Source organism: Drosophila miranda (assembly GCF_003369915.1).
Source record: "Drosophila miranda strain MSH22 chromosome Y unlocalized genomic scaffold, D.miranda_PacBio2.1 Contig_Y2_pilon, whole genome shotgun sequence".
Taxonomy (NCBI): Eukaryota; Metazoa; Arthropoda; class Insecta; order Diptera; family Drosophilidae; genus Drosophila; species Drosophila miranda.
In genome coordinates, this window is record NW_022881614.1 from 17,559,711 (window position 1) to 17,586,586 (window position 26,876).

Consider the following 26,876-nt stretch of genomic DNA (forward strand, 5'->3'; position numbering starts at 1 on the left):
CATAAAGCCGCCCACCAGTTGGCTTGGTGGCTTTGGCAAGAAATTTTCGTCAATGCTTATTGAAATGAACACGGGCAGCGACAAGGATCCGGTGGGGCTTGCATTTCCATCTAAAAAGGTTCCTCAAATAATATAAAATATATTTTCCAGCTCTTGGTTGGCATGTGCTGCGAGAGAAATTCTCCTGAAGGTGAAACCGTGGTGGCTGTGCTCTCGTATCGTTCGATCCAGCGCTGGAGTTTGTCAAACAAAGGGAATACAGAACATTTACTCCACGAGGATGAAGAGGTGGTGCGCCGGATTCGCGAAGAGTTTAAGCAAAAGTTCTGGAATCTCCGTACTCCCGCGGACAATGTGGAAATCGAGTTGCATCTGCTGGACTTTCATATCGTAGATGACAAGGCTTACATATTGGCTGGAGCTGTTAACGCTGCCCACGCTCCACAGATGTGCTATGCCGTTGGTAAGTATTGAATTTGTCATTCAACATGAACAATACTTAATACTATTTCTAGCTGTGTCCAGTGTCCAAGCGAACAGCATACTTTTGGAGTCATTCACACCCCTTAAGTTGAATAAATTCTACAACGCCAAGACTAAAGAGGATTGCGTCAGCCTTCGCTTCATAATAGGGAGCAGCCACATCTACCTCTACACCCCAAAGGTGGTCTATCCGTTGCTCTTGGCAAACGCCGTACCCACAGTCGAACTTGAGGCGGAGAAGATTGAATTTCATTTGCACGACGATCGAATCCTATTTGCTGCCGTCTGCAGTCGACTGCCGCTGTTCTTTAGCCGCACACACTGGTTTCAATCACACCCGGCGACTTTGATGCCAACGAGCTGCATAATATGAGCACCTGCAATACACCAGATCTGTTTGCACCAGCTATGCTCGGTAGTTTCAGTGCACCCTATCAGTCTACACTGACCGCAGTAACTGGCAGCAGCAACAATCTGCACATGTTCGAACTGGATCCGGATGAACTATACAGCGATCTAAGTGACGAAGTGGGCCAGTTAAAAGCTGCCTTCGTGTACCACCTGAAGCGTAATAACAACATGGTGAAGACAATTATCGGGGAGCTTCTGCGCACTGTCAATGAGCCCGATCAATGTGGTGCTCCCTTGGATGCCTACAAGTTGGATAGGTATGAATACTTGAATTTTAACTAAAATACTATAAGCTATCAGATACTTCCATTTCCATTAGAATTGTCATCACAATAGCGGAGGACTTGGCCGAGGATCTTCCAATCGCCGATCCACGCTGGGAAGAGGCTCTGGGCGATCACGATGGCAATCGTCATGCGTTGGGGAGCTCACGCTCTATGCAAATCATCAATCAGCTGCGTGACAAAACCCTTGCCTTCGATCACTTTGTCTCATTTCTTCATGCCAGCGGCGTTTGGGAGAAGGTGATTATTACTGCTCTTCTTATTGCTATTTTTATACCCGATACTCAAAATGAGTATTGGGGTATATTAGATTTGTGGTAAAAGTGGATGTGTGTAACGTCCAGAAGGAATCGTTTCCGACCCCATAAAGTTTATATATTCTTGATCAGCATCAATAGCCGAGTCGATTGAGCCCTGTCTGTCTGTCCGTCTGTCCGTCCGTCCGTCTGTCCGTCCCCTTCAGCGCCTAGTGCTCAAAGACTATAAGAGCTAGAGCAACGATGTTTTGGACCCAGACTTCTGTGATATGTCACTGCTACAAAAATATTTCAAAACTTCGCCCCGCCCACTTCCGCCCCCACAAAGGACGAAAATCTGTGGCATCCACAATTTTAAAGATATGAGAAAACCAAAAACGTAGAATTGTAGAGAATGACCATATCTTTAAGACTGCGGAATCTGTATTGGATCGTATTATTATTATAGCCAGCATCAAGAAAACAATTTCATTTTTTCTGGCCCTGTCTCTCTCTAACACACACGTAGCATAGGCGGCTTTGCTTAGAGTAAAACATTAGCGCCTAGATCTCAGAGACTACAAAAGCTAGAGCAACCAAATTTGGTATCCACACTCCTAATATATCGGACCGAGACGAGTTTGTTTCAAAATTTCGCCACACCCCCTTCCGCCCCCGCAAAGGACGAAAATCTGGGGATATTCAAAAATCTCAGAGACTATTAAGGCTAGAGTAACATTACCAAATTTGGTATCCGCACTCCTGTTAGATCTTACTATAAAACGTGTATCTCAGAATTTCACCCCACCCCCTTCCGCCCACACAAAGGACGAAAATCTGTTGCATCCACAATATTGCACATTCGAGAAAACTAAAAACGCAGAATCATAGATAATGACCATATCTATCAGATTGCTGAATCTGGATCAGATCAGATCATTTTTATAGCCAATAGGAACAAATCAATTTGCAGTGGCTACGCAGCACCCGACGTCACGCTCAGACTGATTTTCTGTCTCTCTCGCACGCACTCCTTGTCGTGTCGTTTAATATTAGCGGCGTCTGCCGGAGGAGAGCCATACTGACTTAGTATCGGGTATAACTGTAGAGTTGCGGTCTCCGCAGCAACTCACAACGTTCCCCCTCGTCTATTTATGGATTTGTTTTAGTTTCATATTCACTCTTCCTCTTGCCCTTCTTTTCCTACTCTATGCTCCCTCACTGCTGTTCTTCATTTCTGCATTTCTTTTTTATGTATATCTATGTAAACTTAAATAGCTGTTCTGCTGCTCGGTACTATTATGCTTACTCTTATGTTAACTTATGTTACTTCTCCCGGCTTATCGCCAGCCCCCTTCGGCTCCGTTGCTGGCGAGCGTTTTTATAGCTCGCTCGCTCTCCTATTGGGCTCTGCCTTTGCTGCTTGAGTGTTCTCTCTCTCCCCCGCTTTCACTCTCTGCCTATGCGCGCATCACCTTTGGCTCCGCTCGCCCTCTTTATTTTTTTGGGGCATTAACCTTGCAGCTCTGAGTATTGAATTCCAACAACACACTAACACCTTCCCTCACTATGTAAACTGCGGATCTTATTTATTTATTTTTTTTTTTTATTAAATTAACAAATTATCTGTTAATAATGGTACTTAGATTAAAGGCGGAAAAAGATAAGTTAAAAGTTAGCTAAATTTAAATGATTATAAATATTGCATGCAATTAGTTTAAGAGACAGTTCAGGGGATAGGGTTTGACAGAGGGAGTTATAATTATGGCATAAAACCCTAAATGGTTCATGATCAGCATAATTAGACCTACATATGGGTAGACGGATAGGCCTAAAAGTACGGGTAGGTCTGGATGGAACGGCCAAGTCAATCTGACCCAAGAGAGTTTGGGAGTCAACAGTCCCAAGAAGGAGCTTGTGCACGAACATTACGCCATTGCATATTCTGCGATGGTGCAACGACGGCAGGTCGATAAGATTTAGCCTAGACCGGTAGGGTGGCAAGATTCTACCCGAGTCCCAGTTAAAGTTCCGAAGGGCAAAAATTAAAAATTGCTTTTGCACGGATTCAATAACAGCCTGCTGCTCTTTATACTGCGGGCTCCACACACAAGAACAATACTCCAATACCAATCAGAGTAAGAAAGACAGATTTTGACATCATCAGCATACATTAGTGTAGTAGAGTATGTTATAACTTGAGGAAGGTCGTTCACAAATAAAATAAACAGAAGCGGGCCCAGATGACTTCCCTGTGGCACACCTGAAGTAACATTAACAGTATTTGACAACACGTTAGAAAACAAAACACGTTGAGTACGGTTAGAGAGATAGGACAAAATCCAATCTAGAAGATTCGTTGGGAACCCTAATAAAGAGAGCTTTTGAATAAGCAGAGCATGGTTCACAGAATCGAATGCCTTGCTGAAGTCCGTAAAAACTACATCCGTCTACAAACCAATTTGAAAACCCCGGTGGATTAGGTTAGAAAACTCAAGAAGGTTAGTCGATGTTGAACGATGTCTGAAAAAACCGTGTTGCGACGGAGATATCAAGCTGCAACAAAGATGTTGCAGTTGCCGGGTGACCAGGAACTCAAGAAGCTTCGGGATGGCGGAAAGCTTTGCGATACCACGATAGTTTTCAATGTTTGATCTTGAACCTTTTTTGTGAAGCGGAATGATGTAGGACTCATTCCAAATTACTGGGAGACAAGACTGTTCCAAGGAGAGGTTGAAGAGAAAGGTCAAGGGTTTGCAAAGGGACTGGGCACAGTGTTTTAAGATGCAACTTGGTACCTTATCTGGAACCGCAGAAAACGATATGTCCATAGATGACAAACCTTCCAGAACAACGCTTTCCTCGAAAAAGGGCAGAAAAATGCTGTTAGGTTGAGGTAGCTGGTACGGATACGGAGTGGATGCGTTGTAAATATGAGACGAGTACGTTGTTTGGAAAAAGTTAGCGAATAAATTTGCAATACCAACAGCAGAAGCTTCTGTTTTGTTCTGGTAATGAAGGGACGGAGGAAAAACGTTTGACTTGCGCTTAGAATTAACGAACGAATAGAATTTTTTAGGATCACTACGAAAGTTACTACTACATTGTGAAAGGTAATGATTATAACACTGACTATTGACGGCAAGGAACAGATAGCGAGCGGAGGAGTATAGAGCTAAGGCCAACGTGGAGCCCGACTTCTGGTACTTTTTATAGAGCCGGGATTTGTTATTTTTTAAGTATGACAAATACTTGGAGAACCAGGGAGGCTTGGACGATACAGGAACAGTGATATCTGGAACAAACGTATTAAGGGCGGAGTAAATAGAACTATAAAACGAGTTAACAGTTGCATCTATGTTCGGTAATGAATAAAGAAACGACCAATCAACACGCGAGAGATGTAGATCTAAATCAATAAAGTTTGTTTTGCGAAAACACTTTATGTGACAAGGAGCCATGGAACTGTCAGCACCTCCAGATTGTGTACACTCCAGTGATATCAACAAAGTTGGATGGTAAGGATCTTCAGGGAGAGATATTGGGCTTGCTCTAGTTACAGTAGCAAGAGAACCATCGTTAACAAAAACGAGGTCAAGAAGTCTGTCCCTAATGTTTTTAACGGCATTAATTTGGACAAGGGAAATATCCGTTAGCCCATTGATAAAGTCATTATGGCAATTGGGAAACAACAGGTTAGCGTCATTACAAGGCAGCCAAGAAAGAAATGGGAGGTTAAAGTCCCCCATGACAATAATTCGATCATTGCACCCTAATGTAGAAACAACATTATTAATTGCTGAAAGGTGGTGTAAGTAAAGCTCAGCATCAGACCTGGGAGGAATGTAAGAGCAGGTTAAATAGAAAAATGCGGAGCCAACACGAACTTTGACTGCAACAAATTCAATTCCATGAATGTTATTGAATGGGAATAACTCAGATGAGAAAACAGATTTAACTGCAATCAGAACCCCACCTGCAAAAGATGGGCGGTCCATTCTATAAATAGTGTAACTATCAATGAAAATTTCGTGATCATTGACAGAGGAGTTAAGCCAGGTTTCGGTAAACGCGATGGCATCGAAATCAAAGGACGCGCTATTAGTATGAATTTGACGCAATTTTCCCAGCAAACTGCGAACGTTCTGATAGTGCATGGAAAAATAGTACATCAGTTTTTTGGAGCATGTTCGGTAATTCTTGGATTCGAGTTCGAATCTTTGAGAAGGAACTCATGCACAATTGTATGCTCAGGCCATATTGACGATTCTAGAGAACAGGATAGTAAAGAATCAGGGAGAAGAATTTTAAAGGATGATATGTTGCGCTTATGTTTAAATGTAAATTTAGTCACAACTATATCAACAGGCGAAGTGCTAAGTTTAGCGGCAAGATGTTGTTTAACATCCTCCGTTATAGCCTCAGGAATAAGACGAGAAACAAATATTGCTTTCCGAGGGACCACTGCTTTAAGTTGAAGTCCCGAGCGAGATCGAGATGGTGGAGCCACTCCTAAAAGAGATCTCGGTACAAGGGCAGAGGAATTGGCAGCAATGGCTGTAGCAGGAATTGGAGTAGGAATTGGAGCAGGAATTGGAGCAGGAATTGGGAAGACGTCGTCAGCAACCAGCACACCCGCACTAGGAGCACTCAACGCGTCAGAAGTGACGGCCACAGAAACTGCAGGGATGGGATTGATGCTGTTGGGGAGTTGGGTGCTCGAAGGAAGCACATTGCTCGGTGTAAAGAACTCCGGAGCCACCGTTGGCGGATTTACAGACAACGGCGTGGCATGACTACACGGAAATGCTTCCGATGGATGAAGGTGGGAGGCAGGCGTACCAATCGGATTAGGTTGCAAGAGATTGGTAACAATATGCGGAATTTTCCGTCTAGGCGATTCGCTCAAGAGTTTGAGCCCAAGAAACTGTGATTCAAGGGCAAGAAATTTCTCGTTGGGAGCCACAAATTGTTTCCAGACATCCAGAAATCCAGTTCGAGTCTGTCTCATAAATGTGCGCATTTCGGCCTCAATCTCCCGACAAGCCAGACATGACCATTCAGATCATTCAGATCATTCAGCCGGCCAAAATTTCCACCACCAGCACATTTTATGTGGGCAAAATTGTCGCACAGCCAGCAGCTAAGAAATGAATCACCAATGATAACACCACCGAATTCACATTTCTTTGCACTGCAAACAATTGCCATTATGGACAGTAGTAGAATCACTGTGCACGAATAAAAGAAGAACGGAGTGAGATAGCAGGTAAAGTAGGAGAGCAGACAGCAGAGCGAGCCAGACAATCAGCTGCAGCGGCAATAATTCAAAGCAGATGATCCAACGAAGTGCAGAAAACGAGCAGTAAACTCACCAAAGCAGAGACACAAAAGAAAAGTCCACAGAGAGGGAGAGTATAGGCAATCCAGAGAGAGTGAGAGCAACAATGCGAGCAGCCCGCTTATGCTCACGGGTGTAGTGGCCAGTTGTGACTCTAAAACTCCAGAGAAGAGCTTGGGAAGTACGGCCCTCGCGTTTAACATTAACTCTGCTCTTTACAAAAACAAGATAAGAGATCAATTACAAGAGAGCAGTAGTTAAAGCTTCCATTGAAGAGCTTAATGTCTAATTTAGAGAAGCAGCGTGGATTTGTGGGAGTTATGTTTTAAAGCTTTACTAGAAATCATACGATTACTCCGTTAGTCGTGGAAGCTATGTGTAATGCAAGTAATAGAACTTCTGGCTAGATCATTGCTATAGTGAAGCTGTGCGAATTCGGATGTGTCTTTTTATACAAATATATATATACAAGTGAATTTGAAAACGTTGTGCAATCAAACACGTGCCAAGTAAATTGAAGTTCTGGTGGACTACATTATTCCTTTTGGATTAAGAAAAATAAAAGGTATTTGGACCTTACAATAGTGACACAGCTTTAACAGTCTCGTATCATAGGGCTGGAAATCTTACTACGTTCGACACCTCCAAGAACGAGGTCATCAAAGTCCATCGATTTCTTAGCAGATCTGGGAAAGACCTCGGATTTCCCAGGAACCAGCATCTACATAAACCAACGATAACTACAACCAAATAAACCAGAAAGAGCCGTCCGAAGATATACTAGAGTGAAACCCGAAGTTATGTGGAGGCATACTTGAGCTGAAGTACATTTTGGAGTAAGACGAGAAGAATGGTTTTGTTGCGAATTCGGAGAAACTAATATGCCGCACTCGTCACCCTTCTCGCTTATGAATTAAGCGCGCGGCTAAGGCTTTCGCATGTAGTTCTTCGCATTTTATTATTCAAATATATATATATGGCCAAACCAACTGAAAGTCGCTATCATTTAGAAAAAATTTTCATCGAATTGATGCAGTAGAAAGATCAAGATTTTAAGTCCCGGACCCGAATTCTGCATCTTGGCCTGGTAGCGTCCCTCAGCAGTGCTGGGCCCCCAGATTTCATCCTTGTAAAAGAACAAGACAATAACGATCAGGAACAGCACCAGGAGACATGTATAAATATGAGAACCGATCAGCCGTGAAACTAGGTTAATAACTTTCTGTACGAAAGTTGTTGCAAGTGGGCGCTCCTCTTGCCCGTCAGCAATGGGGACAAGGGCGTTTGATCCAACCTCAGCTGTATGTTCGAGATTTCTTTCAGAAGCATCGCACGTATCCACTGCCAGGGGCTGGGGCTGATCATCAACTGCGAAACGGACGATAGATTTAACCTCTGAGAGAACTTCCTTCAGTCGCTTATTAAGACGGTACACCATGTGATTCTCCAAATATTGCAATGATATCCGTCGTTTCAAGGCCATTTTCAATGGAAACTCGGTCTTCTCCTTAAAGACCGGTGGCTTTGCATCCAACTTGTAATCTTCGCAATGTGTGGAGTGGCTCTCAAACTGTGAAAATAAAACATTATTCTGCGGCGATCCACACTGCCGTTTAATAGTCGTCGTGTGAAAATGTACCAAAGTATTAGTTTTGAGTCTCGTCATGAGATTTTCCATTTATTAAAGATTAGGCTACGCACTAAATATTTTTGTATTGTATAGATTTAAAAAGAAAAAAAACCAATAATTTATATAATTACCCATAATTAGAAATTAGCGCAAATGAAAACGACATTTTTTTTAAGATCAGCCGTTGAGTGGCAAATCGTCGTCGTACGGGTATGGAAATGTAAAGAAAATCGGTGTTTCATCCGAATTAGAAGTGAAGACCTGTATATTCATAATTTTTCTCCCTTCCTTTCTCCCTTTTCGCCCCTTGAGCTCAACGGACACGCCGGATAATTCGTATAAAGTATGAGTGAGTTACGAAACTTCCTTAAACGGAGTTGTCGAGTATTTTCGAAATATGTATCATCTGTCTTATAAAACTTCTATTCCGGTATATAAAACAACCATATCCGTGCCATAATTTAAAGCGGATCGGCTACTAATTTTTCTTTCACGTTTGCCTTCTAGTTATATAATTATCATATTTTTCTCTTCTTTCCAATTTAATTTCTTTTACGCCATATTCTCTACACATAAGTCCTATATACATATACACATATAACTAGGTATAACTTGCTACTAATTCCTCCTTCTTTATTTAATTACTTTATGCTAAGTTTATACTTATCTGGAAAACCATGAAGTCCGAACCCTTAAATTTTGAATTATTAAATAATAATTAGTAGATAATAATGGAACATTAAACCTTTCGTTTTTGTCCTGAGTAGAGCCTGAGGAAGTCCGATGATCAAATAGAGATGCGCTCGATTAGGGTTATGCTGTCGATTAAACGGCATACAAAGGTAGGGAGGGTAGAGAAGGGGTCAAATTCATCTGAGTTCCCCAAGAGCGACGGAATATAGCCTGACTATTTGTCGGTAGTCGGTTAAACAGTTAGTTAAAATTCACATTCTTTTCTTTTTGATTTCTTTTGTAGAGTTCCTTTTGAACATTAAATCAAGTGTACCTAAAACATCTTTGCGAATGTGTTCGTATAGCAGATAGGAGAGTAGGAAAGATCCCACGAACCAAATAGAATCCGCCAGGTAGCAAGGGATGGAACTTGATATTTTTTTTTTTTTGTTACCAGAATTAATTTGCGAATATACGACAGCTATTCACAAAGGCGGATAGGTCGGCCAAATTATAATAGGATAACCCAAAAAGAGTTTATGAAGGAAGAGTATCGATGGCTTTCGGAAGTCTAATTTTCTAGATATAGATTTGGAAATTAGCCATTGCCAAGGTTATTGACCACATAAACATACCATAGACCAATTTAGATTTCATTGAGGTTATATTCCGGCGACAAGAGAAAGCGTATATCGGACGGAGTCAAGCTCGAAAAGGACAAATATTGGGTATTTAGGAAAATTTTGTAGAATTTATTGAAGCTTTAGTCCTATAATTAGGGATTTCCACATTTAGTGATCAAAACTCGTATTACTGGGTTACCTTAACATGTCACCAGTACAACGAACCCCAGGGGGCAAGGCGTCGGGTGACGTGGACGCCCAGATCTGTGGTATATGTCAAGAAGCTATAAGAAGAAGTCAACTAATATGTACTGCGTCTTGTGGGCACCGGTATCATGATACTTGCATGAAAGAATTCGTGAAAAATAACAGAAATTTCCCCGTATGTAGGGCGGAGTTGAATCCGGAGGAGCTTTCGTTTGATGAGAATACTCTAGCAGCCGAATTACCACCCGGCATGGGTTCGGGTATAGTGCCGTTAGAAGGGGGATCCAACCCGGAGTCAAACGCTTCAGAGAGAGGACATCAAAAGTCAAGAGGGGCTAGGCCTAAACAGGGACGGGGAACTACATCGCGCAGAGGGATGCATACTAGGTTGCAGTCTCAACAATTTCGGGATAGTTCTTTGGGCAGTATCAGCCATAGGTCGGGCGAAGGAGATATGCCGGAAAGAACCATTGAGGTTATACAAGCCCTGATAAAAGGTGAGCAGAAAGATATAATGGTGGAGCTAAGTTCATTCGTTAAGAATTTGATCGAAGAAAACCTACGCGGACTATTAGGTAGGATGACTATAGCTTCAGACAGCACGCCTGTGCAAGCGACAAGGCAAAATCACGAGCCTAATATAACAGGAAACTCGTTGTCTTCAGAAAATGGAAGGGAAAGGGGATTACCACATCCAAATGTCTCTAACAGGGCAATAGCTCCTGGGAAGGCCGCTAATATCTTAGCCAGTTGGCGACTAAAGTTTGACGGATCCAAAGACGCTATGCACGTCGACGAATTCCTGTACAGGGTTCGTTCACTTACATCCTCCACTTTAAATAACGATTACGAATTACTCTGTGACAATATGCATCTGCTTTTCTCGTCTAAAGCCAGCGATTGGTTTTGGAACTTCCATAGAAAGAACCCACAGTTTTCTTGGCAAACTTTTTCTGCCTCATTTAGACAACGATTCGATGATGCTAAAGATGATTTCGACTTGTGGGAGTTGATTAGAAAACGCCGTCAGAGAGAGGGTGAATCGTTTGACGATTACCAGACGGCCGTCGAAGAATTAGTGTCCAGGCTCTCACACGAGGTTAGTGAAAATAAGTTAGTAGACATTTTAAAACGTAACGCAAAAACGGCCCTCAGATATGAACTCTTGCATCTCAAAATCAGCGATCGAACTGGCCTGAGAGAAGAAGTTCGCAAGCATGAAAACTTCTGTAAAGACAACCATAACCCTTTTTCACGAGGTGATAACCGATCATGCCTCATTACAATGGCTTAGGCGTCAGAAGGAGTTGTCTGGTAGATTAGCTCGATGGGCCATAAAACTACAGGGATTCTCTTTTGAGATAACGCACCGGAAGGGCTCACTAAACGTGGTAGCGGATGCCCTATCGCGTAAAGAGGAAATTACTGTTTCTGAAATGGAAGAGCAGGGTCCGATAGTTGATCTATCTGCCGCAGAATTTAAATCACCAGAATATATGACCTTAATTGATAATATTCGCGCTAAGCAAGACAAATTACCAGACTTGAAGATTCTCAATGATTTTGTCTACAAAAGAACCGAACCTGATCAGGGAAATAATGGTGTAGATAATCTATCTTGGAAATTGTGGATTCCTAGGGAACTCACCCAAGGTGTAATCTCGCGGGCCCATGATCCGCCCAATGCCGCTCACAGTGGAGTAGGGAAAACCATCGAAAAGATTAAAAGATATTTGTTTTGGCCAAAAATGAACAAGCAAATACGTGAGTATGTAACTCATTGTGAAGTGTGTTGTCACACCAAAAACCCGAACACCGTGTTGAAACCACCCATGGGAAAACCAATGGTGTCTGATCGTCCGTTTCAAAAGCTTTATATGGATTTGCTGGGTCCATATCCCCGATCCAAGAAAGGGCATATTGGTTTACTTATTATCGTAGATCACTTCACAAAATTTCATTTCCTATGCCCCCTTAGGGTGTTTACTTCCAATCGGGTGTGCGATTACCTCGAAAATTATTTGTTCTGTACATTTGGAGTCCCCGAGGTGATATTAACAGATAACGGATCTCAATTCGTTTCTGGAGCCTTTCAGGCTTTTCTAACCCGCTTTGGGATACAACATATTCGTACGGCGATATATTCACCACAGGCGAATGCCAGTGAGCGCCCTAAATATTTTTGTATTGTATAGATTTAAAAAGAAAAAAAACCAATAATGTATATAATTACCCATAATTAGAAATTAGCGCAAATGAAAACCACATTTTTTTTAAGATCAGCCGTTGAGTGGCAAATCGTCGTCGTACGGGTATGGAAATGTAAAGAAAATCGGTGTTTCATCCGAATTAGAAGTGAAGACCTGTATATTCATAATTTTTCTCCCTTCCTTTCTCCCTTTTCGCCCCTTGAGCTCAACGGACACGCCGGATAATTCGTATAAAGTATGAGTGAGTTACGAAACTTCCTTAAACGGAGTTCTCGAGTATTTTAGAAATATATATCATCTGTCTTATAAAACTTCTATTCCGGTATATAAAACAACCATATCCGTGCCATAATTTAAAGCGGATCGGCTACTAATTTTTCTTTCACGTTTGCCTTCTAGTTATATAATTATCATATTTTTCTCTTCTTTCCAATTTAATTTCTTTTACGCCATATTCTCTACACATAAGTCCTATATACATATACACATATAACTAGGTATAACTTGCTACTATTTCCTCCTTCTTTATTTAATTACTTTATGCTAAGCTTATACTTATCTGGAAAACCATGAAGTCCGAACCCTTAAATTTTGAATTATTAAATAATAATTAGTAGATAATAATGGAACATTAAACCTTTCGTTTTTGTCCTGAGTAGAGCCTGAGGAAGTCCGATGATCAAATAGAGATGCGCTCGATTAGGGTTATGCTGTCGATTAAACGGCATACAAAGGTAGGGAGGGTAGAGAAGGGGTCAAAGTCATCTGAGTTCCCCAAGAGCGACGGAATATAGCCTGACTATTTGTCGGTAGTCGGTTAAACAGTTAGTTAAAATTCACATTCTTTTCTTTTTGATTTCTTTTGTAGAGTTCCTTTTGAACATTAAATCAAGTGTACCTAAAACATCTTTGCGAATGTGTTCGTATAGCAGATAGGAGAGTAGGAAAGATCCCACGAACCAAATAGAATCCGCCAGGTAGCAAGGGATGGAACTTGATATTTTTTTTTTTTTGTTACCAGAATTAATTTGCGAATATACGACAGCTATTCACAAAGGCGGATAGGTCGGCCAAATTATAATAGGATAACCCAAAAAGAGTTTATGAAGGAAGAGTATCGATGGCTTTCGGAAGTCTAATTTTCTAGATATAGATTTGGAAATTAGCCATTGCCAAGGTTATTGACCACATAAACATACCATAGACCAATTTAGATTTCATTGAGGTTATATTCCGGCGACAAGAGAAAGCGTATATCGGACGGAGTCAAGCTCGAAAAGGACAAATATTGGGTATTTAGGAAAATTTTGTAGAATTTATTGAAGCTTTAGTCCTATAATTAGGGATTTCCACATTTAGTGATCAGAACTCGTATTACTGGGTTACCTTAACATGTCACCAGTACAACGAACCCCAGGGGGCAAGGCGTCGGGTGACGTGGACGCCCAGATCTGTGGTATATGTCAAGAAGCTATAAGAAGAAGTCAACTAATATGTACTGCGTCTTGTGGGCACCGGTATCATGATACTTGCATGAAAGAATTCGTGAAAAATAACAGAAATTTCCCCGTATGTAGGGCGGAGTTGAATCCGGAGGAGCTTTCGTTTGATGAGAATACTCTAGCAGCCGAATTACCACCCGGCATGGGTTCGGGTATAGTGCCGTTAGAAGGGGGATCCAACCCGGAGTCAAACGCTTCAGAGAGAGGACATCAAAAGTCAAGAGGGGCTAGGCCTAAACAGGGACGGGGAACTACATCGCGCAGAGGGATGCATACTAGGTTGCAGTCTCAACAATTTCGGGATAGTTCTTTGGGCAGTATCAGCCATAGGTCGGGCGAAGGAGATATGCCGGAAAGAACCATTGAGGTTATACAAGCCCTGATAAAAGGTGAGCAGAAAGATATAATGGTGGAGCTAAGTTCATTCGTTAAGAATTTGATCGAAGAAAACCTACGCGGACTATTAGGTAGGATGACTATAGCTTCAGATAGCACGCCTGTGCAAGCGACAAGGCAAAATCACGAGCCTAATATAACAGGAAACTCGTTGTCTTCAGAAAATGGAAGGGAAAGGGGATTACCACATCCAAATGTCTCTAACAGGGCAATAGCTCCTGGGAAGGCCGCTAATATCTTAGCCAGTTGGCGACTAAAGTTTGACGGATCCAAAGACGCTATGCACGTCGACGAATTCCTGTACAGGGTTCGTTCACTTACATCCTCCACTTTAAATAACGATTACGAATTACTCTGTGACAATATGCATCTGCTTTTCTCGTCTAAAGCCAGCGATTGGTTTTGGAACTTCCATAGAAAGAACCCACAGTTTTCTTGGCAAACTTTTTCTGCCTCATTTAGACAACGATTCGATGATGCTAAAGATGATTTCGACTTGTGGGAGTTGATTAGAAAACGCCGTCAGAGAGAGGGTGAATCGTTTGACGATTACCAGACGGCCGTCGAAGAATTAGTGTCCAGGCTCTCACACGAGGTTAGTGAAAATAAGTTAGTAGACATTTTAAAACGTAACGCAAAAACGGCCCTCAGATATGAACTCTTGCATCTCAAAATCAGCGATCGAACTGGCCTGAGAGAAGAAGTTCGCAAGCATGAAAACTTCTGTAAAGACAACCATAACCCTTTTTCACGAGGTGATAACCGATCATGCCTCATTACAATGGCTTAGGCGTCAGAAGGAGTTGTCTGGTAGATTAGCTCGATGGGCCATAAAACTACAGGGATTCTCTTTTGAGATAACGCACCGGAAGGGCTCACTAAACGTGGTAGCGGATGCCCTATCGCGTAAAGAGGAAATTACTGTTTCTGAAATGGAAGAGCAGGGTCCGATAGTTGATCTATCTGCCGCAGAATTTAAATCACCAGAATATATGACCTTAATTGATAATATTCGCGCTAAGCAAGACAAATTACCAGACTTGAAGATTCTCAATGATTTTGTCTACAAAAGAACCGAACCTGATCAGGGAAATAATGGTGTAGATAATCTATCTTGGAAATTGTGGATTCCTAGGGAACTCACCCAAGGTGTAATCTCGCGGGCCCATGATCCGCCCAATGCCGCTCACAGTGGAGTAGGGAAAACCATCGAAAAGATTAAAAGATATTTGTTTTGGCCAAAAATGAACAAGCAAATACGTGAGTATGTAACTCATTGTGAAGTGTGTTGTCACACCAAAAACCCGAACACCGTGTTGAAACCACCCATGGGAAAACCAATGGTGTCTGATCGTCCGTTTCAAAAGCTTTATATGGATTTGCTGGGTCCATATCCCCGATCCAAGAAAGGGCATATTGGTTTACTTATTATCGTAGATCACTTCACAAAATTTCATTTCCTATGCCCCCTTAGGGTGTTTACTTCCAATCGGGTGTGCGATTACCTCGAAAATTATTTGTTCTGTACATTTGGAGTCCCCGAGGTGATATTAACAGATAACGGATCTCAATTCGTTTCTGGAGCCTTTCAGGCTTTTCTAACCCGCTTTGGGATACAACATATTCGTACGGCGATATATTCACCACAGGCGAATGCCAGTGAGCGCCCTAAATATTTTTGTATTGTATAGATTTAAAAAGAAAAAAAACCAATAATGTATATAATTACCCATAATTAGAAATTAGCGCAAATGAAAACCACATTTTTTTTAAGATCAGCCGTTGAGTGGCAAATCGTCGTCGTACGGGTATGGAAATGTAAAGAAAATCGGTGTTTCATCCGAATTAGAAGTGAAGACCTGTATATTCATAATTTTTCTCCCTTCCTTTCTCCCTTTTCGCCCCTTGAGCTCAACGGACACGCCGGATAATTCGTATAAAGTATGAGTGAGTTACGAAACTTCCTTAAACGGAGTTCTCGAGTATTTTCGAAATATATATCATCTGTCTTATAAAACTTCTATTCCGGTATATAAAACAACCATATCCGTGCCATAATTTAAAGCGGATCGGCTACTAATTTTTCTTTCACGTTTGCCTTCTAGTTATATAATTATCATATTTTTCTCTTCTTTCCAATTTAATTTCTTTTACGCCATATTCTCTACACATAAGTCCTATATACATATACACATATAACTAGGTATAACTTGCTACTATTTCCTCCTTCTTTATTTAATTACTTTATGCTAAGCTTATACTTATCTGGAAAACCATGAAGTCCGAACCCTTAAATTTTGAATTATTAAATAATAATTAGTAGATAATAATGGAACATTAAACCTTTCGTTTTTGTCCTGAGTAGAGCCTGAGGAAGTCCGATGATCAAATAGAGATGCGCTCGATTAGGGTTATGCTGTCGATTAAACGGCATACAAAGGTAGGGAGGGTAGAGAAGGGGTCAAAGTCATCTGAGTTCCCCAAGAGCGACGGAATATAGCCTGACTATTTGTCGGTAGTCGGTTAAACAGTTAGTTAAAATTCACATTCTTTTCTTTTTGATTTCTTTTGTAGAGTTCCTTTTGAACATTAAATCAAGTGTACCTAAAACATCTTTGCGAATGTGTTCGTATAGCAGATAGGAGAGTAGGAAAGATCCCACGACATTCCGGCGAGCTAGTTAGAGCATAGCTAGAGGTACACGTTCTGAGATCCTGCTATACTATTGGTGTCTGACCGTCAAAAAAAGTATGTACAACCTCCATCCGTACATACAATCTCACACCTCTACGAATATGAATTTCTGGCACATTACACGGGAGAGTGTGGGCGATGCAACCGCTGATGCGCGAGAACAGTGCACACCGAAGAAGCGATAACGAAAAGCAGACTGGGCAAAAAAAACAATAACAAATTGCCTGCACGAGTCCGATGTGTTACGTTGCAATATTGAATTTATATTAAACACTTTTTTACAAACAAAACACTGGTGGTTAACACAAGGTAGAATCAAAATAAAGCGATGCGATAATAAATCAAAACAAAGACACAACAATGTTGTATGATATTTAGGCAAAGGGCGGAGAATGCGGGAGCAAGAAAAAAACACAACCGGCTTAAGCAAGAGCTAGGCGCCAAATCTAGTGCAGGGAGACCCGAAAGATCTGTGGTATCCCACTTTTTGTTCCTCTTACCCGTCAATCTTGGCCCCAGTGGCCGACCTAGCTTCAGTTTTCCTAGTCCCGCGACTTTTGCTTTGCTGCTGCTGGATACCACTCGCGCTTTGACAATATTCTTTTCTTGACTTTGGAACTTTTTCCTTAATGATTTTTGCTGAGCCTGTTCGGGGCGATGTTGGTCGCTCGACATCCAAATTCCAAAAGGAAGATGGACACGCTCCCATCCACTATGAGACCGGTCGGATCCGCTGGATGACGTTCGAATGTCATCGCTTTCTCCTCTTTCTCTTCAACTGCCATCAGCGCTAACTCACCGCCAGAGGGAGCCAACCTTTCAGAGCACCGTTTTAGAGCCCCTGACTCCAAAATCCCCTGTAGCAGCGAGACTATGGCTGCCCATACAACGCCGTTGGCGGTCAATTTAGTTTTCGCCCTTAGCTCAGCTACAAGCCTCTTACAAAATCCCCCCTGCCAAAGTCAGACTTGGGGATATTGCCTGCCTTGAGGGATCCACAAGGCTGACTGGCTTGTAGCTACACTTGCCGGATATCCTTCCCGTGGTACCTTCCGATGAGCTTTCCTTGCAGATCTTCCAGCTCATAAATCGAGTTCCCCACTTTCCGTCTAACTCGCGCCTTAAGAAACATTGGCCCTAGCTTAGCGTTGTAGCCGGCTTGAAAATTACTTTGTTTAAAATTTCGCCGTAGCACTTCCTGCCCCACCTGGTACGATACTTCCTGTGCCCTCAGGTCATAATGCCGACGATTTCGCTCCCATTGCTTCCGCATCACTTCACACGCTCTCTTTCTGACGATATCCAATGAATCCTCACGTGTGAAGGTCGCTGCCTTGTCCTCTAACATCCCCAATTTCCTCAGCAAAGAATACGTTGCGCCTGAAGACACCATCTGCTGGCCGAAAACCATATAGTAGGGCGTGGATCCTAACCCTGAGTGAACCGCCGACCTCAACGCACAGCATATTTTGCTAAGACTCTTTCTGGTCACTGCGAATATACGACCGAATGGCAGCGATGACCGAACGGTTGACTCGCTCCGAAGCATTGGCTTGGGGAGCGTGGACAGCTGTTAGCGTGTGCGTTATTCGATGCCTTCTGAGCAGGCCTTGAAACTTCTCGGATCGAAATTGCGATCCGTTGTCAGATACAATTCCCTCTGGAACTCCGAAAGTATGGAATAACTCCTCCTCTAAATACCTCAGCACAACATCAGCATTTAATTTTTTTACAGCCTTGAGGAAAACAAATTTCGAATAATGGTCCAGGACAATAAAAATTCCTATATTTCCACTGCGAGACCTAGGATACGGACCTAAGAAATCAATATAGAGACGCTGGAAGAACCTTTGCGACTCGGCCGCTTTTCCCATCGGTGGACGTAACGGAGCGTTTGGAGCTTTTGACATTTTACATTGCTCGCAGGCTGCCACGTAGGCCAGAAATAATAACGCCGGATCCGCTCGAGTGTCTTGTGGACTCCACCATGGAAAGCCAGCGGCTCATCGTGTGCGTTCTTTATCACTTCTTTTACCATCCCCCTGGGTACCCACAACTTCCAAGCAAACGCGTCGTTAAGGATGTCTCCTTTTACATGCTCGGATCGCCGATAGATCAGAGAATCAACTATTTTAAGGTCGGGCAGTTGAGCCATATTGCTCTTAATTCCCTCCATCAGTTCCAAATATTCTCCCGATTTGAAATGAGCTGACTCAATGTCCACCAGCAAGCCATTGCTGAAATCCACTGCAGCCACTTGGTCATATGGGACCCTGGACAAGGCATCCAGAACAACATTCAGCTTCCCTCTTCTGTGTTGGATACTGAACCGGAAACCTTGCAGTTTTAAAGCCCATCTCGCTAACCTCGAATTCAAATCACTTTGAGACATGAGCCATTTCAGCGAGGCGTGATCCGTAATTACAGTGAACTCCTGACCCTCTACATAGGCTCTAAATCTTTTTATGCTCACCAGAGCAGCGAGACATTCCTGCTCTGTAACCGTATAGTTTCTTTGGGCTTTGTTAAGCTTCTTCGAAACAAAGGCTATCGGCAGTTCTTCCCCTTCGACCGACTTCTGTACCAGTACTCCGCCTACCCCGCTTTTACTGGCGTCGCAATGTATAAAAAATGGTTTGCTGAAGTCCGGACTTTGCAAGACCGGAGCACTGCAAAGCATGCCCTTTAACCGCTCAAAAGCTTCCTTGCCTTCTGTTGTCATCACGAATTTTTTCTTCGGCTTTAATAGGTCGGTCAACGGGGCGGATACAGACGCAAAGTTGTTTATAAATTTTCGATACCACCCTGCCAATCCCAGAAAGCTTCTCAACGCTTTCAACGACGTCGGCAATGGAAAATCCGAAATAGCCGAGACTTTTCCGGGGTCAGTGCGAATACCACCCACTCCTATTATATGCCCTAGGTATCTCACAGAGCGCACACAGAATTTACTTTTCGTGATATTTAAGGTCAAGCCAGGTTCCCGAATCCGCGAGGCCACGGTGTCCAAAACGAGTAAATGTCTCTCAAACGTATCTGACACCTGCAATAAGTCGTCCAAATAAACGAAGACTTCGTTTCTAAGCGACGCAGGAATGACTTTATCCATTAAGCGTGTCATGGTTTGAGAGGCATTACAGAGACCAAACGGCATGACTTTATAATGATACAAGGGCCTCCCTGGAACCGTGAATGCAGTTTTACACCTAGATGCCGGATCCAAGGGGATCTGCCAATATGCATCCTTCAGATCGAGACTACTTATGAACACTGCCTTCGGTAAACGGCTGAGAATGCCATCTATTTGGGGAAGGGGGTACGCATCGTTTTCCGTAACCTCATTCACTTTTCTGCTGTCCAAACAAACTCTGACTTTTCCCGGTTTCCGGACAAGTACTACTGGCGAGGACCAAGGACTCTCAGATTCTTCAATCACTCCTAGTTGAAGCATCCTGTCAATCTCAGTGTACAATAACTTCTCAATTGCCGGGGAAACTGGAAAATGACGCTACTTAACGGGCTTCGCGTGTATATTGAGTGTGACAACACCGAAGTTTTCCCGAGACCCGATGTCGCAAATGATGGAAAACGTTGGACCATTCCCTGCAATTTCAATTCCTGAATGTCTGTCCGAACCTGCTGCTCTGTGGCGGCTGATATTTCTGCCACCTCTAAGGGTGGGGGCAAAAGATCGAACGACATCCAAAAATCAATTCCTAAATAAACATCCTGACTTAACGAAGGGATTATGTATATATCTAATTCTTTACTTATACCTTTATACTCTATACTAGTCCTAAATTTACCAACTATTTTCTGATGACTTCCAACAGCGGTGCATGCCTTGGACAGCACCTTTTTAAACGGCTTCCTGCTGATAATATATTCTTTGGCCAGTTTCCCTCCGATGCAAGTCACAGCAGCTCCTGTATCGAGCAAACCCACTCGCTTATTATCCAGAAGACCAACTTCAGCATAAGGGCGTTTGTCCCCTTTGTTTCTTCTAATGCTATTTATGTACTTCACTGACTCCCAGAATTTTTTTAACCGCCGACTGCTGCGAGAACTTGTCTTTGCTTTGTCGCCAAAGCTCGGAAACCCAATCTTCCTAATATTTTCCAGCTTAGTATGCCAAAAATACTCTGGCTGACCAGCCGAAAGGGAGTGTGTCATTTACCGCTCCCCACCACTGCTATATATTCTCACTCCTTTGTCGCCGCTTGCCGGTTGGGAACACTGGTCAGTGGACGAGATGCTGAAGTGCTCCTTTGCGCGTTTTTTTGGCATCGCGCACATGAAGGCTTATAGGCATTAGGAATACCGCATCCATAGCAAAAAATTTTCCTTTTTTCCGCGCAGTCTTGATACCTAGTCCCATCCTTCCTGCAATTCCAGCATACGAGAGCAAAAGCGCCTATCTCATCCTCTACCTCTCCTTCAGAAAATTCTACGGCATCATCGATGTTTGCTTCCTCCCAGAGCTCTGATATCTGCTTCTTAAAGACCGATGGTTTCTGATAACCATGATTCTTACGGACTTCTTCTAAAAAGCATTCCCTTTTCCTGCATATATCCCTCAAGGTTTCCATCGAATCTACCCGTATGTTAAGAATTTCATGCTGAATTTCCGGACGTAAATTACGCCTCACAATTTCAATCAGCGTCTTCTCACTAAGAGGCTGGTCGAGTCTATCAGTTAGCTTTAGGATGGCATCGTAGAAACTTTCAAACGTTTCTTTTTCCCTCTGTTTTCTATCCCTTATCATTTGGCGGATATCCACATCCGTTCTGGAGTCTCGGAATTGCTTCCTCAACGCAGCACAAAGCTCATGCCAACGAACTACTCCTACCGACTTGTGATATCGCCAAAAGAAATCAGATGCCTTGCCATCAAATAGCGAATTCGCATTACCACACAGAAGTGAGAAATTTCCCTCTAACGTCTGATGAGTAAGGGCCTCAACTCTATAGATAAATCTATCGATTCCTATTGTATCGGTGGTTCCTGAAAATCTTAATTTCCAGTTCGACAGTTCCAGTTCCTACTTTGTCTGGTCTTTGGGCCAATTCTGAACCTACCGATCGGGCGCTGGTAGCACGCGGAGGTAACCCCGGATCTGGTTGCTGCCCATTGATTCCTAGTAGCTGCTCCAAAGAAGTATTCCTGCTAGTATTTGGATTTGGCGTTTGTCTTTGCTCCTCCATATTATTTATGTGAGCTTCTACATTGGTTTGAATGAGATTCGCCATTTGTTCTGTAAACTGAGTTAACAGCTCGTTCTGCATAGCCTTGACAGCGGCAGACGTCTGGCTCATCTCGACGATGGACGGGTTCTCGCTCGCGTTTAGCTCTTCACTTCTCGTTTCGGCCAAATCTGATAAGCTATCTGCTCTTGGGATTGGTACGAGTCTAGATTGCTGCCTCGTTAACACAGATGTGCTAGCTGGATTTGTAATGGTTTGAGCTATGCAAACCGAATCACAAGTTGGGCAAGTTGTTTTAACAGTAAAATGCGTTTTTATACATGCCTTATGAAACGGATGTCCGCACTTCGTTTTATAATTTTCCCCAGTTCCCAACTCTGACTTGCATAAGCTGCATTCTATGCTTCGAGGAGGCACCCCTTTTCGTGGCGATCTATCCAGACCCATAGAACTATTTAATTTCTTCCCAGAATTAATTACATCATATTGCGGAATAACCCCCCAATAAATGTATCAAATCTATTTATGTGGCCTGTATAATGAATGTATGTATGTGAGTATATATAAAAAAAATATAACAAAAAAAGATATAAAAAAAATTATAAATAAAATATAGAAGAAAAACATAAAAATGTTTCTATAAAACAAATATATAAAGAAATTTAATTCTTTGAAATTATATCATCCAAAGAAAAGAATGATCTCCCGACTCCCAATAGCTCCCTGCAGAAGCAGCACACCAATTGTCCGCTTTTTTGGTAACGTCTAATAGCAAATTTATGAAACTGACCAACACAAATGAATCGTGGGCAGGAGGCATTTCATGACAAAAAAACTCTCCTTGTTTCCTACTCGACTCAATTTCTCGATCACAAAAAAATAGAAGAACTGCCATGTTTCCGTTCCAGTCCATCTGCCGTGGTCAGAGATTCATCCCTAAGGTTGAATCAACTTGATTTCCAATCGTCAGAATGGCTTTTCAACAAAAACATCAAAACAAATAAAAGATAAAGTTAAGTGAAAACTATCGCTAGGTAAATGTGGTCAGAAGGCAACTGCTCGCAGCCGACCCATTCTGAATTCCTATGCATTCTATCCCAGTCGTCCCTTCACTTGTTGAAAATATAGAAATCCCGCTCGAACCCACATCTCACTGGACAGGTTATCGCCTCTGAGGCTAATTTGCCTGCATTCCAAGTTTTTGTCATGGTTCCATGCTCGCAGAAAACTTTGTAGTGAAACAGATATTTGCCATCAAAACTATACGCTAACCAGCGTAAACTTTACGGACAGCTACCCTACGCTATTCACTCAGACAACACAAGGTTGTAAATAAGACAGATGGGAAAGAAGACAATTGTGGTCAATGTAATGTGTGAGTCCTCCTGGTATTAATTAATCGGAGTCAATCCGATGTACAACACAAGGTGGCCCCACGTTGGGCGCCAAAAATAAAGATCTTCTTAATTATTACTGTAATGGGTAACGAGTACTTGGGCGAGATGGTATTACTCGGCTATGACCGGCACGTATTGTTTCCGGCTGCTGGCTCGTCGGCAAGGGGGTGGAGTTGTTTTATTGTCATAGTCCGAGGCCCTTTACTTTCTTTATTTTAAATTTAACGTGCAAGAAAAAAAAATCAATACACCTCACCGGACAGAGTTCACTACAAATGACCACATAACACGGACGATTACCTAAAAGACAGACGGACGATCCTCAGCTGTTTCGAGGACCCCTTGCCCACCCTACCTTGGTCATGCCATTCCATACATCTATCTGCCGGCCATGACCCCTTGGTGTGCCGACACGCGCTACAGGGGCTTGGAAGGGGAGATCATAAGAAAGGTTTAGTTAAACATTATAATGATATTTATTGGAACTAAATTATACATAACGAGGGGGAACGTTGTGAGTTGTGCGGAGACCGCAACTCTACAGTTATACCCGATACTAGGTCAGTATGGCTCTCCTCCGGCAGACGCCGCTAATATTAAACGACACGACAAGGAGTGCGTGCGAGAGAGACAGAAAATCAGTTTGAGCGTGACGTCGGGCGCTGCGTAGCCACAGAAAATTGATTTGTTCCTTTTGCCTATAAAAATGATCTGATCTGATCCAGATTCAGCAATCTGATAGATATGGTCATAATCTATGATTCTGCGTTTTTAGTTTTCTCGAATGTGCAATATTGTGGATGCAACAGATTTTCGTCCTTTGTGGGGGCGGAAAGGGGTGGGGCGAAATTCTAAGATATACGTTTTATAGTAGGATCTAACAGAAGTGCGGATACCAAATTTGGTTACTCTAGCCCTAATAGTCTCTGAGATTTGTGGATGCCCCAGATTTTCGTCCTTGGCGGGGGCGGAAGGGGGTGTGGCGAAATTTAGACACGAAACGGTCAAGGTCCGATATCACAGGAGTGTGGATACCAAATTTGGTTGCTCTGGCTCTTATAGGTTCTGAGATCCTTGAACTCATATTTTGCAATTGGCAAAGCCGACCATGAAACCTGTGTGTTAGAGAGAGACAGAGCGAGAAAGAATGAAATTGTTTTCTTGATTCTGGCTATAATAATTATACGATCTGGTTGAGATTTTACACTCTAGAACATATAGTCATCCTCTACGATTCTGCGTTTTTGGTATTATCGTATCTTTAAAAATGTGGATGCCACAGATTTTCGTCCTTTGTGGGGGCGGAAGTGGGCGGGGCGAAGTTTTGAAATATTTTTGTAGCAGTGACATATCACAGAAGTCTGGATCCAAAACATCGTTGCTCTAGATCTTATAGTCTTTGAGCACTAGGCGCTGAAGGGGACGGACGGACGGACGGCCGGACGGACGGACGGACGGACGGACAGACGGACAGACAGACAGGGCTCAATCGACTCGGCTATTGATGCTGATCAAGAATATATATACTTTATGGGGTCGGAAACGATTCCTTCTGGACGTTACACACATCCACTTTTACCACAAATCTAATATACCCCAATACTCATTTTGAGTATCGGGTATAAAAATACGGGGTATATGTTCCCTCCCATAGGCTACCTGGGCCTGGTTCCCTTGAACTAGGATCAGGTAAACTTATAAACTAGTATTTGAATAAATGTGCAATGGTAAAGATTAAAATTTAAAGATAGAATATAAAGGTTGATTCTTACGGGCTACGAAACGGTAAGGCAATTTGGTCGGAACACCCATAGACAATTTCTTCCATGCCCAAATGATTGTGATCAAACACCTAGTAAATAAACTCACTTTTACTGCGGATCCACCGTCGAAAGCGCTTTCTGATGGTTGCTGAAAAACTGTAGTTAATATGATATTTTGGGTTCGGGTGTTTTATTATTGCATTTCGGTTATAAACATATGGGTTTTTGTTATTTTTATACCCGATACTCAAAATGAGTATTGGGGTATATTAGATTTGTGGTAAAAGTGGATGTGTGTAACGTCGAGAAGGAATCGTTTCCGACCCCATAAAGTATATATATTCTTGATCAGCATCAATAGCCGAGTCGATTGAGCCCTGTCTGTCTGTCCGTCTGTCCGTCCGTCCGTCCGTCCGTCCGTCCCCTTCAGCGCCTATTGCTCAAAGACTATAAGAGCTAGAGCAACGATGTTTTGGATCCATCTGTGAAATGTCACTGCTACAAAAATATTTCAAAACTTCGCCCCGCCCACTTCCGCCCCCACAAAGGACGAAAATCTGTGGCATCCACATTTTTAAAGATACGATAAAACCAAAAACGCAGAATCGTAGAGGATGACTATATGTTCTAGAGTGTAAAATCTCAACCAGATCGTATAATTATTATAGCCAGAATCAAGAAAACAATTTCATTCTTTCTCGCTCTGTCTCTCTTTAACACAGGTTTCATGGTCGGCTTTGCCAATTGCAAAATATGAGTTCAAGGATCTCAGAACCTATAAGAGCCAGAGCAACCAAATTTGGTATCCACACTCCTGTGATATCTGACCTTGACCGTTTCGTGTCCAAATTTCGCCACACCCCTTCCGCCCCCGCAAAGGACGAAAATCTGGGGCATCCTTATATCTCAGAGACTATTAGGGCTAGAGTAACCAAATTTGGTATCCGCACTCCTGTTAGATCTCACTATAAAACGTATATCTCAGAATTTCGCCCCACCCCCTTCCGCCCCCACAAAGAACGAAAATCTGTTGCATCCACAATATTGCACCTTCGAGAAAACTAAAAACGCAGAATCATAGATAATGACTATATCTATCAGATTGCTGAATCTGGATCAGATCGGATCATTTTTGTAGCTAAAAGCAAGAAATCAATTTGCAGTGGCCACGCAGCGCCCGACGTCACGCTCAGACTGATTTTCTGTCTCTCTCGCACGCACTCTTTGTCGTGTGGTTCAATATTAGCGGCGTCTGCCGCAGGAGAGCCATACTGACTTAGTATCGGGTATAACTGTAGAGTTGCGGTGTACGCAGCAACTCACAACGTTCCCCCTCGTTTTTGTTTTGATCTGTGCATGGAAGGTTATCTATTTATGGATTTGTTTTAGTTTCATATTCACTCTTCCTCTTGCCCTTCTTTTCCTACTCTATGCTCCCTCACTGCTGTTCTTCATTTCTGCATTTCTTTTTTATGTGTATCTATGTAAACTTAAATAGCTGTTCTGCTGCTCGGTACTATTCTGCTTACTCTTATGTTAACTTATGTTACTTCTCCGGGCTTATCGCCAGCCCCCTTCGGCTCCGTTGCTGGCGAGCGTTTTTATAGCTCGCTCGCTCTCCTATTGGGCTCTGCCTTTGCTGCTTGCGTGTTCTCTCTCTCCCCCGCTTTCACTCTCTGCCTATGCGCGCATCACCTTTGGCTCCGCTCGCCCTCTTTATTTGTTTGGGGCATTACCCTTGCAGCTCTGAGTATTGAATTCCAACAACACACTAACACCTTCCCTCACTATGTAAACTGCGGATCTTAATTGGGCCTTGTTA

The 26,876-nt window shown here is 42.6% G+C and overlaps 2 protein-coding genes across 3 annotated transcripts in view; both read left to right on the forward strand.

Moving 5' to 3' along the window:
• LOC117192219 (SR-related and CTD-associated factor 4-like) overlaps positions 1-26,876 on the forward strand; it is a 180,150-nt gene that overhangs the window by 41,258 nt on the left and 112,016 nt on the right. The window lies entirely within an intron of this gene.
• Positions 39-489, forward strand: LOC117192226 (nuclear pore complex protein Nup133-like). Its single transcript, XM_033396897.1, has 2 exons — positions 39-91; positions 151-489. The coding sequence occupies exons 1-2, from the start codon at positions 53-55 to the stop codon at positions 472-474; spliced, it is 363 nt and encodes a 120-aa protein (XP_033252788.1). The 5' UTR covers positions 39-52; the 3' UTR covers positions 475-489.

What these genes read in the sequence shown, in the direction of transcription:
- LOC117192226 (XM_033396897.1), top strand. Translation starts at nt 53, where the DNA reads ATGCTTATTGAAATGAACACGGGCAGCGACAAGGATCCG. An exon ending in CGGGCAGCGACAAGGATCCG is followed by an intron (nt 92 to 150) that starts GTGGGGCTTGCA and finishes TATATTTTCCAG; the next exon opens with CTCTTGGTTGGCATGTGCTG.